Below are 12476 nucleotides of genomic sequence, written 5' to 3' on the forward strand. Positions count from 1 at the left end.
TCCAGGTAGGTCTGAAGTGCTTCAGGCTGGAAATGGGAGGGACTCCTGAGTGCATTTTCCTGGGAGCTGGAGGGGAAGCTAAGAAGGCTGAGGGAACTTTGTAAAAATATCTACAGGGGTCCACCCTTTAAATTCACACCACCATCCTGCATTGGCAGATTTTAGCCAAGACCAATATTCAGTTTGCTCTAAGCTTCTGGGATCCTGTGTGTCACAAACCCAGTACATCCCAGATATGGCATCAATTGGGGCTTTAACCTTTTTAGACTTTCTGATAGCAGAATCCCCTCCAGCATGCCTTCTTTATTACTGCTTCCTGTGGACTCTTGCTAAGGGTCCCCACACTTCTCCCCTCCCCCACGGCAGGAGGCCAGCACAGCCCCATTCCCGCCAGTTTGATTAATGTGTCTTGGCTAATTGTGTGCAAGATGGCAGGCCTTTAGCAAGTGTGACCAGTTTATTGTTCAGCCAATCACAGGCACCTCGGTTAGCATGTGAAAAGGGGGTGTGTTGTTGGGGAGGGTGAGTGTTCTGGCGGCTGAGTCAAAGGAGGAGCATTTTGGGGGGTCACAGAGCAACACCCACTTCTTTGAGGGGATGTTACTATGCTCTACTAAACCTGTAAACCTTTACTCAAAGCACTTTTTTTCTCCTCCCTCTTTTTTCAAGGAGATCTTTTTTTCCCATGGTACAAGCAAGGCAAGACACTGGCTACTCTGCAGATGGAGTTCACGTTCCAGGGTTTTTAATATTTCACTTTTATATTTCTGTTAGAGAATGATCCTGCTGAGAGTCTGGGAATCCGTGCTCGTCAGAACCCCCTCACTGACACTTGGATATATTGCTCTGAAAGCTATCCCAGGAGAAAAGATTAAACAAAAAAAGCCTACTTTTCAAAGCCTACTTCTCAATCTGCCCACATCAAAATAAGACAACTGGCCCTTTGAAGTGGAAGACACAGAGTTCTTAGGCAGCTTGCTTAAAATTGGGGGGGAGAGAAGGAAGGAAGGAAGAAAAGGAAGGAAAGAAAGAGAGAAAGGAAGAGAAAGCAAGAAAGCAAGAAAGCAAGAAAGCAAGAAAATAAAGAAGAAAGAAAGAAAAAGAAAGAGCAGCACCTAAAATTATATACCTTTCTTCCCTTGCCCGGATTTAATCAGGCACAAGAGTCTGAACTGACAGCGAGAAACCCTACAGCCCTGCTCATCAGCGCCCCAGGAAAACAGTCACCTGGTCAGAGGAACCTGCCCAGCTAGGTCAGCACCAGGTGTTTTTTTTTTCAAACCCTGTACAAACAGAAACTGTATTATTTATGAAAGTCCAGACAAGGTCTGGAAAGGGCAGAGTGGGCACAGACCGACACCGGATGATCGTCTCAAGTTCTGAGCTCTCCCATAGTTGTTGTGTGGCTCAATTCAAAGCTTGGGGGCTCTTACTGCTACTTGGAAAGGAAAGGAAAGGAATGGAAATCTCATCAAGAATGGTGTTAACAGTTCTCCTCTGTGACGTTTTTCTGGCTCCCATCCCCTCTTCTGTTCCCTTGATCACTAGAGTTTAAGTCTGTGGAAGCAGGAGCAACAGCTCAGGGGTGGGGGTGGGGGGTTGGGTGGCTCAAAGGGACTTCTTAATTCACATAAGGGGATGTTCCTGGAACATAGATGTGGGTGATGGTTTTAAAACATAGTCCTTGTGATGGAGTTATCAATAGTATGACCCCCCATGCCCAAGATATGCTGCTGGACTTAAGATTTACAAGTACAAGTTTAGACATCTTGGCTGTAACTAAGGTTACAACTCCCTTCCTTCTGTAAGCCTAGTCTGGCTCACAGCTACACACTTCCCAAGCCCGAAGAAGCGGGGCTCACAAATGAGCACCCCCTGATAAAGAGAGCTGGTGAAAGAGTGTATATGAATGAATATACACCCAAACTCTTAGAGGGCCAAGAATGTGCCATATTCATCTATGCAGACCCAGCACATAACACAGTGCCTGGCAGACAGTAGGTGCTCAGAAATTTTTGGCTGATTTAAATTAAATTGAGTCCTTACTAGAAAAACAATGCAAAGTATGAACCCTATTGATGTTGGGCTTGGAGAATTCTCTTCATAAATAAAAAATTGCACATTACTTTGAAATGACAGCAAAGTGAAAAATGCAATGTATTTCTCACTGTTTTATTGGAACCCAGTTATCTTATTTAGTACAGAATCTGGCAGGGAAGCATTTTGGACAAGTTTCTATCATTATTGTTCTCACCAAGGATCACTGTTTATTGCCTGAATCAACCTGAAACCCAAATGTTTGAAGTTTGGGGGAACAGCTTCTGCTCACCATGGCAGCTCTGTATTGATATCATCCAAACTGTTTTCTACAACCCATCTGTGATCCTAAACTTCTGCTTGCTTCCCTGTTAGGAAGCTGAGGAGTCCCCATTTTCACCTGGAGAGGAGAGTAGGTAGGGAGAGGTATAGGCAGGGTAGAAAAGGATGAGACCCAGGTTCTCCTAGAAACTGTAGCAACTGGAGATAGAATTTATTGCAGATTAGACCATGGTCTCTACAAAAAGCCTGTTCTTTTTTCTTTCTGTCCCAGACCAAAGGGAAAAGGCATTATTCCAAGTCCCGCGGCCAGAGAGTGGCATTTTTCTCAAGCGCTAAACTCAAGCAAAATCCTTTGAAATGCTAAACTATTTGTAAATAATGATCCTAACACCATTTAGCAATGCACAGGATCGTTCACAAAGCAGCTGAAATGACTTTACAGTTAGTCTTTAGCTGTGGTAGGTTTTCCATAATCCTGGTCAGTTCAAGATGCCTGAACCCTATCTACAGCTGTTTGAGCAAAAGTATTAGATGCTGGAAAAAAAAAAATATTTCCAACCTCCTATGTCTTTTGTCTTCCACCTTAACTGCCTTTTAAATCTCCCTATAATTTCTGTTCTCATAAAACCCTTCCTGGACAACCTCATACCAAAGTTAGCAATGACAACAGTATAGGGAAATTCCATTTTTAGTTATGGGAAACTGTTAAGAATATAAAGACTAGAATATCAGACTTGGGCCACATCCTCCCTTATCTTATACATCTCTGTCTCCCCTTTAATCCTGCCTGCCAGAGGCCAGCTCTGGTATGGTCATTACTTGTTTCTCATCATCTGCTCTGGTCCTTCATCCTATAGCTCACTGCTTATCTCCTCTCTTCTGTCTCAGCATCCTTCAAGTGACTGCTGGGTAATCTGACCTCTCTGGCATGTCCTTGGGAGAAATTCTCAAAGAAATCCCCCATGGTAAAACTTCCAGCACTTCCAAATCCACCCCCAGGAGCCAGTCTCAGAGGACCAAATGTGTGACAGGAAATGACCACGTGTCAGGTCGAGAGACACTGGATGAACTCTTGTATAATCTAGAGACATCGTCCTTGGCCTGCCCTAGGCCTAGCGAGCCTCTACTTCCCCTCTGTGGTATTAGCTTTCTTTTTATACCAAATGAGGTACAATAACCTAGCAGATAGACTCAATGATAGTCACTGACAGGGCTAAAAAATTAGACCATCTTTTAAGTTGTCCTTTTAAGCCATTGGGTATTCAGAAGTGGACGTGGAATCCATAGTAACAGTCATTCCAAATTCTTATTCAGTTTGTTAGTTGAGTTTTACAGAGTTGGAGAACTGATCTAACCTCAACTACAATTTTAATGTCCTCCTTGTAAAAAGATTAGTCAATCTAAAACTCTTTCTAGACCTATCTACACTGTTGAGTTAACAATTAAAGAAGGAGAGTCTGTTTTTGTGGCCAGTGCTCTCACACTGCCAGTTCTCAGAGCATCTGGAAGCTCAAATCAATATTACCTGGATTGTAGTTAGGTAGCTTGGAAACTCCTGGCCAGGTATCCTCCGTAGGGACTCCCAGCACCTACAGAAAGACAAAGAAAGACAAAGAGAGATGAAGGGGAAATGAAGTGGATGGAGCAGGTACAGAGACATGAAGGACACATCAGGGAGGAACAGGGAAGAATTCCATGTATATCACATTATGCCAGCTGATGTGTACAGAAAGAAACATTAACGCTTCCAACATTTATAGTTTCATGGGTGAAACTGGAGTGTGTTCCTATGGTCCTGTGATGGTTAATTGTATGTGTCAACTTCACTGGGCTAAAGGATGCCCAGACAGCTGGTAAAACTTTATTTCTGGGTATGTCTGCAATGGTGTTTGTGGAAGAGATCAGTATTTGAATCAGTAGACCAAATAAAGAGACTGGCCCTTACCAATGTGGGCGGCATCATCTAATCGGTAGAGGACCTGAACAGAACAAAAGGGTGGAAGAAGGGCAAATTTTCTCTCTGTCTTCTTGAGCTGGGACATCCATCTTCTCTTGTCTTTGGATATGGGAGCTCCTAGTTCTCTGGCCAGATTCTGGGACATATACCAGCGGCCTCTCTCAGACTGAATTATACCACCAGCTTCCTTGGGTCTTCTAATACAGGAGATGTATATGGTTCTGTTTCTCTGGAGAATCGTGATTAATACAGATCCTAAGCCTGTGTCTTCACTAACTCACTTGTTATTCTTAGGCAGACCCTATAACCTTGCTTAAAATCAGATTCTTATCTCTAAACTTCTACAGGCATATCACGGAGATATTATGAGTTTGGTTCCAGAACACTGACATAAAGCAAATATTGCCATAAAGTGAGTCACACAAATTTTTTTGGTTTCCCAGTGCATATAAAAGTTATGTGTACACTATACTGTGGTCTATTAAGTGTGCAACAGACCAATGTACATACCTTAATTAAAAAAAAACAACAATGTACATGCCTTAATTTAAAAATGTTTCCTTGCTAAAAATAAAAAATGTTAACCATCATCTGACAACACAGAGTTGCCACAAACCTTCAATTTGTAAAAAAAAAAAAAAAAAAAAAAAAAAAAAAAGCAATATCTGCAAAGTGCAATAAAGTGAAGCACAGTAAAATGAGTACGCCTGTACTGTGTGATCACCATACACGAGGATGCTATGCTGAAAGTCAGGAATATAAAACGGCAGAACTCACAAAGGGTCCCTTTGCCTTACATCAGATGACTGTATTTATATATATACACACACACAGGAGACACTTGACAGTTTAAGTTATGCCTCAGCATGGGCATTCAGCTGTTCCCTGGTGTGCTCAAATTAAAAAGGACTCAGATTACTGACCTTTAGGAAATGGAATGTTGGCTAAAAATGATCCCAAATCTACCTCTAGTCTTTTCTACCAAATTCATCTCATCTGCTTGTTTTCTCTGCAGCTTAGCAGCTTGGACTACGGTATTTGGTTTTTACTGGATCATAATAATAACAACATTACTTGAAAAAGAGCTCACTTATGCTTTGGATCACCAAATTGAAGCTCTAGTTTTTAATTACTTTGAAAAGGAACGTGTTTTGGAGCATAGATTCAAAACACATCAGGTTTTGGATGGTGCTGTTACTCTCGTAGGCATAATCCCACCATCCTTCCAAGATAAAATTGCAAAAGCCCAGCATCAGTTATATCTGGGAATGAGAATAAGATTGTTTTGTGAAATATGAGTAAAACAGCAGTGGCTTTCATACACCGCTACAACATAGCTGTCTTCTAGAAGCGTACCCTCAGTATAAATCTTTTTAGAAGCATTTCTCACAGAAAGAGCCTAGTGAGTCCATTTGTAAAATGCCAAATACAGATGCTGGCCCAATTGTTATGGCAGCAAGTCACCTGCCCAACAATGACAGATAATAATCAATGAGGAATCCAGAAGGCTCTTAATATCTGCCAGCTTGCTGACTAGGATTCTGGCTCAGAATTATACTTTGTGGTGCCTACCAAGCTTGTCCTCGAACAAAAGACACTGAAGTGCCATTTTTCCTTGTATAGTAAAAAAAAAATTAAGCCACCCAGTAGAATCTTTCTTTGATCCCTTCCCTAAACAAACTGAAAAGCTACTGAGAGGATTACAGGCTTTTCCTATCAGCCACCCTGAGCCTGAGGGAACACTAAGAATTCTGGAATCCATTTTGAAAAACCCACTGGACTAGGTCTTCTTTTGTGGGAGAGGGCCAGAGGATGGGAAGCTAGCTCTTCTTTGTGAATCTACCATCTTATGTATTTGTACAGATGTGCATGTAAACATGTGGGTGGGATGATTCACACATACCCCTAAATCTTCCGTTGCCTGGCAAAGCACAATGAAAAGAAAGCAAAGATTGAAGAGAAAGCAAAAAAGGAAATAAATTACAACCACAACCATATTTTCTCTAAGGTGAAAGTTACCAGAATTGTTGGTTACTTTGCATTATGTGTAATTAAAGCCAACAAAATGGATAGCAAACTTTAAAAAATATTACACTAACAGCTTTAAGCTTGAGATTTTAAAAGTTTAAACAAAAATTCAATATCCTTTACTTGGAAATTTGATGCTCGTTTTCTATTTGAAAGTTATTGAATTCATTTTCACTTGAGAAAATTACTAAATCTCCACTTCAGTGACTGGGAAACTGAAAACCAAAAATTGTTATTTACTCCCTCCCTGTAGGCTCTTAAAAGCAGCTAGTGAGTGCTATGATTGAAACCACAGTGGGCTGCTGGGGCTGCTTTCTGCCTTTGTTGGAATGGAAACTGAAGGCATTTTGATTAATGGATTTAAAGTCTGCATAGTTTATTTTATTCTGATTTTAAGACCACATCCAGGATTATTTGCTAAAAATACTTACTGAAAGAATTAGATTTCTTAAAAATTGATCAAAAAAGTAATGACAGTTGTTCAGATGTAAACACACACACAGATGCATTTCAGAAAGATGGTAAAATAAAGATTCAGGATTTCTCAGCATGTCTCTATTCCTAAGAATGAGATCTCAGGATAAATGTAAAGAAAAGTTGTGGTTAGAGGTTGGGAGATGTAGTGCTTCCTATTGCTTTCAAAGAAGCAATTCCTACGTCAAATATCATAGAATCTGAAATATCTTTCCTTTTTTGTCTTTGTAGACCACATTTATTAAAACACAAATTCAGGAGCCATTTGTAATGTCTGAATTTCCAAGTTGCTTGGGGTGTAGCAGTATAAAAGACAATGTACTGCTGAATTCGGTGACTTTCTTTGTCCTCAGAGTATGGAACTACAGATGCGATAACAAACTGTGGTCTCTAACTACTTGCACAGAACCAGGGGGAAAATGAGCTGTAATGAATCTGACCTCTAGGTGCCCATAAAGGATAGCTAAGCAATGTGGAACTATCTCCTGATCAGTACAGATTGAAAGTCAACAATGAGCTACACAAGTCGATAAACTTGAGAAATAACTGCAGGGGTGAGGGGGAACAATAAACAGAGGAGAGTATTATAATTAAAAATAATAGGAGCTACAATACTCTCTTTACACTTTGTTCAAAGAAGTCATAAGTTCATGAAGTCAGAAAACCAAATACACTTGAAGACACTGGAGACCCAGGGAAGTAGGTTATGAGACTTGCTTTACCTCTTAACCTGAAGTTAGAGCTGGGTTCAGACTCCTGACTCCAAGCCAGTGTCATTTCTAATATATTTACTTGTTTTAAATTTGTAATGAGTTATCATAAATATCAAAATAAAGTCTTTCTGATTTATTGCAGTGTGGTAAGAATAATGGTGGACATGAACATGGCTTCCTGGGCAGGACTTGTTGGACTGATTTGTTAAGACATGTTTGTTTTGGCTGCTTCACTCATGTTTTGATATTTTATGTCTAGACACAAGTCCAAAATTTTCACTTACTGAATTTACCTAAAACATCCCTCAGATGGCCAGTGTCAGTCACCAAGTCCAGTCCCGGAAACTTGAGCCAACAGCTAGGGAGCCATCAGGTCCTGGGAAACGTTCTATTATTTCTGTTCTATGATTTCTAAGTGCTGTACTAAATGCAAAGAACTGTAAAATGATTTAAGGACATGATCATGTAAAAAAATCAGTTTATATATAACTTTTCAAATATCCTAATAGCATACCTTATCTCAATATTACAACTTTTTATTAACTATCTCCATATACATACATCATTTTATATCTCAATGGAGTTCATGTTTGTTTTACATGTATTTACTTATATTTCACCCATCACCCCACCTAGACTGAACAACACCTGAAAGCACAAATCAGGGGAGGCTATAGCTCAAGTGGTAAAGCGCAAGTTTAGCATACACAAGATCCTGGGTTCAATCCCCAGTACCTCCTCTAAAATAAATAAATAAGTAAACCTAATTACATCCCCCTCAAAACTAAAAAATGAAAAAAGCACAGATCATGCATTTTTCCTATTCTTCCCCTTTTTCCATGCCTTGTAATGTCTTATAAGACCTTGTAGTTTATTTTATATGGTGGGTGTCCAATAAGTATTGTTAAAGTGTTAAATGACTAGAACAAACTTTTCAAATGTGTAAAAGAACCCTGCAGGGTCAGGACTAGGCAGCGCTAATTGTGCTTCCTCTGTCGTGGACAAGAAGTAATACTAAGTGGGGGCACAGAACAATTAGGTTAAATATTAGGGAATGCCTGTTAACAGCTGGGTCATTGAAACGTCTCTACGGTGACAATTTCCATGAGAGAGAAAGGCAGCAAACATTTATCAAGCACGTATGGCACACGGAGCTTGTTATGCATTTGATCTTATGAAATTCTCACAGCAAGGTTAGAAAAGTCATTGTCGCCAACCCCAGTTAACAAACGAGGAAACTGAAGCTCAGAGGGTCTATATAACTTGTACACATTCATTTAACTAAAAAGTGGCTAGAATTCAAATCCTGATCTTACGACTCTAAAGCCATCAATTACATTAGGCCGCCTCCAGTTTAGAAGATGTTACAGCACCCAGTGATGCTTTTTGAAGGTAGCGTTTATCTGTTTTGCAGGGGAGTTTTGAGAAAAAAATCTTTTGTCTTGACAAATGTTTTTTTAGTTTGTGAATGCTTCCCAGTTTTCCCTATGTTCCCCCATGATATTCACCATGTTTCCAAAGCTTAATGGCATTGATTAATCTCTATAAAATGTCTAAATTTCACAAAGCACATTTTATTTTACTTTGACATTTACAAAACAGAGTGTTTTCTGGGTCATGAATCTGTAGCACTAGACTGGTTTGCACAGAATATCTTCATAAAGGTGAGCCAATGACCCTCTATACTAGCAACTAACTCTCTCCTTTTCCTAAATGTTCCCTAAGGATTTTCTGCACCTTCATGTGTATATTAAAGATAAACTTGACTTTTTTTTTAAGTAAATGAAGGACTCCACAGTGGAAATACAATTCAAAAATAAAAATTTTATATCATTCCCAGAAAGGCAAAACGGTTGGGGTCACTAAATCAAAATCATAAAAGAGTTCAAGAAAAGACAAATCTTCTCAGTTCCACACAAAACCCCACTCTGCAGTATTTCCCTATGAAATGTTTCTGCAAGATACCTGATTGGGAGGCTGTTAGCAAGAATGCCTGCTTGAAGCAAGCAAACTTGAAAGGGAGCAGAACCCAGGATACACATGATACCCGCCTCCCCCAGTTTAAAGCACTATGACACGTGCTATACAATATGGACAGGATCTAAGTGAAATAAGTCAGATACGAAGGACAAATACTGTATGATTCCACTTATGTGAGAACCTAGAATAGGCAAATTCATAGAGACAGAAGGTAGATGAGAGGTTACTAGGGGCTGGGGGAAGGGAAGATGGGGAGCAGGTTGAATGGATTCAGAGTTTCTGTTTGGGATGATGAAAAAGCTTTGGAAATGGATGGAGGTGATGGTTGCACAGCAATGAGAATGTATTTAATGCTATGAACTGTACTAAAAATGGTTAGAATGGTAAATTTAATGCTATATATGCTTAACCACAATTTAAAAATCATCACAAAGAGAGAGTAATATGTAAATGACTATAATACATGGCATATAAGCTATGAGGGGCATAAACACGAAATACATAACGGCACAAATGAGAGAGGGATTAGTAATGAATGAAGAAATGAACCACACACACACAAAAGCGCCTTGTCACCTTAGGAATTCGGTCTGGGGGGAGCATGATAAATGGTGTATTTCTCTCACGCTAACATGGAAAGCCATTTGTTTTACCAGAGTTCTATGAAAATTTAGTGTCTTGTCTTTGGTTGACAAAGATCCAGGGCCAAATACACGGTAGAATTAGAGCTGGGGGTGGCAAGGCAGGGACATATTTACGTAGTAATGGCAGAAACCGCCCTAAGACAGTAAAACCAGGGAGCAGGTGGGTTTGTGGGCTGCCACGGGACAATGGGGGTTTCCTGACCACTCATTCCCGAGGTGCTTATGCCCCTGGCAAATATCACAGTTTCCACAACCTTAGTATATGGCTTAATCCTTCAAAGCAGATGGACTGCTTCGCTCGTCTCTAAGGCAAATTTGGTTCAAAGTTTGAAATACTATATTTTTTCTTCCTAAGAGGAATTCTTCTCTTACCTCCCAGATCTTCTCCAGCTGTTCAAGGATGTTGGAAACTCCAGGAAACAAGGGCTGACCCTGGAACATTTCAATAAAGATGCAGCCTGCACCCCTAACAAAGGAAATAAGCGTCAAACCGATATTTTCAAGGAAACCATAATGCAAAACTGAACTACTAACATTTCTCCTCCCAAGAAATATTTTAAGGACAATTAAATAGGGGCCACATACTATGAAAAGTCTTGGGCAAAAAAAAAGTCCCTATATTAAATAAATAGAAGAAGAATCTGCCACTTTTTGTTAAAATGGAATGCAACCAGCATTTAGGAACACAGCAATAGATAGCAAACATTTTAGCTCATTCAAGCTCGTTAACAGTACCTTTTATGAGAAGAGGGGGATGTATGGAACCTCCAAACTGAACACCCTCTTTCACTGACTCTAAGATGCTATCATTGTAAGAAGCATCATTATTGTATGTATTTTTAAGAAACAACAAAAAAAGTTAAACTATGTCATGATCAGAATGTTTCTCTTACACTTATTGAAAGGGCTGTTACAAATTTAATCAGACATTATTTCATTATATTTCATTATATATCCATGTTAAAAAATGGAACATTAAATGAAAGAAATTGGTTTAGGTAAAACTTTTTCACATTCAGCATTTGACTCAGACTCTTTGATGTCTGTGTTTATCCATGGTATCACGCTTTGATGGTATCATCCAGGAGTCGGATGATGCAGTATTTCTTAAAATAATCCATAAAAGAACTAAGAGTCATTGGTGCTGGGTTCCTATGCTGACCTTGCAATTACATAATTAGCCTACTTTTCACTCCAGCTTAAAGAATGTTGCTGAACACATCTGATTCACTCCCTTTCCACAATCATTTAGTTCCTAGGGGTTAAAAAAGAAGAAGGAGGCAAAAAAAGCTCTCCTGTCTTCCAAGTCACTGACATCCATCCTGCAATTTTTGATGCTGGCATGTTTGATGTTCACACATGTACAATGGTAACTACAGTCACCACGGCAGCATGGCTGACGGCTATGGTAAGATGCTACTGATTGTAAGACGCATCCTGATTAATAGATGTGCATCTTAAAATAGATTCAACAAAGTGAAATATAAAACTTGTTTCCTACTTAGTCAAACTGGAGGATAACTGGAACAGTAAGGAGTAAGATTTATTTTGCTAGTAATGCACATTCTTACTCTTACAAATCTTTGAGTGATAAAAATGGTTGAGGTGACTGATTACAAATTTGGTCCCCAAGGTCTAATACTTCCCAATATTTTGACTCCACACCTCTTTCACCATAACGCATAATTTTGCAAACTCTCTTAATCATCTAGACATTTTTGTGTGGCATGATAAAGAAGGAAATTTAAGTAAAACATTTTATTACAGATCATCGTATCATTAAAGATTTACGATAAAGTTCTGTTTTAAAGTGGTCCCTAATATGGTTGTATATATTTTTTACATATGATAAATTTTTATTTTTCCACCTGTCTGTGGACACATGCTACTTAATTTACTTTGTACAGGAGAAAGCAGGTTTTTTGATAAACAAGTCTAAGAATAATTTTTATCTTGTGTCTGGTTTTAGAAAGACTGAAATTTAACTGTATCTTATCATCTCAAAAGAGGCAAAAACTATTTTAATGACCTAATATTTAGTTTGCATATAAAATAATCAACTGGCTTATTCTTAGACTTTTGTACATATACAAGTAAGATATATCAGACTGAGTTTGTCCAGCAGTTTTTTTTTTCCCACCTCAAACAACAGGTTGTCTTTATCCTCAATTGTTAAAAGGTGAATTTGGATATAATGGCCACCATATTTTCTTTTTACTGATTTTTCACATACAAGAGACATCCTGATATATAACTTGATATATAATAGATAAATACAACTTAAAAATCTGGTGAATAGTATCTTGAGGTGAATTTTTAGAATTAAAATGGCCATTTTAAGGCTCCTTATTAGCTTGGAAT

The 12476-nt window shown here is 39.0% G+C and overlaps 1 protein-coding gene across 1 annotated transcript in view; it reads right to left on the reverse strand.

Moving 5' to 3' along the window:
- CDK15 (cyclin dependent kinase 15) overlaps positions 1–12476 on the reverse strand; it is a 75530-nt gene that overhangs the window by 29349 nt on the left and 33705 nt on the right. Inside the window, exons 9-10 of the mRNA XM_072962117.1 lie at positions 10488–10581; positions 3845–3908 (exon numbers count right to left, since the gene is read on the reverse strand). Coding sequence (XP_072818218.1) covers positions 3845–3908; positions 10488–10581 — 158 coding nt within the window. The remainder of the gene's footprint in view (positions 1–3844; positions 3909–10487; positions 10582–12476) is intronic.

This window comes from Vicugna pacos, chromosome 5, assembly GCF_048564905.1.
Source record: "Vicugna pacos chromosome 5, VicPac4, whole genome shotgun sequence".
Classification (NCBI taxonomy): Eukaryota; Metazoa; Chordata; class Mammalia; order Artiodactyla; family Camelidae; genus Vicugna; species Vicugna pacos.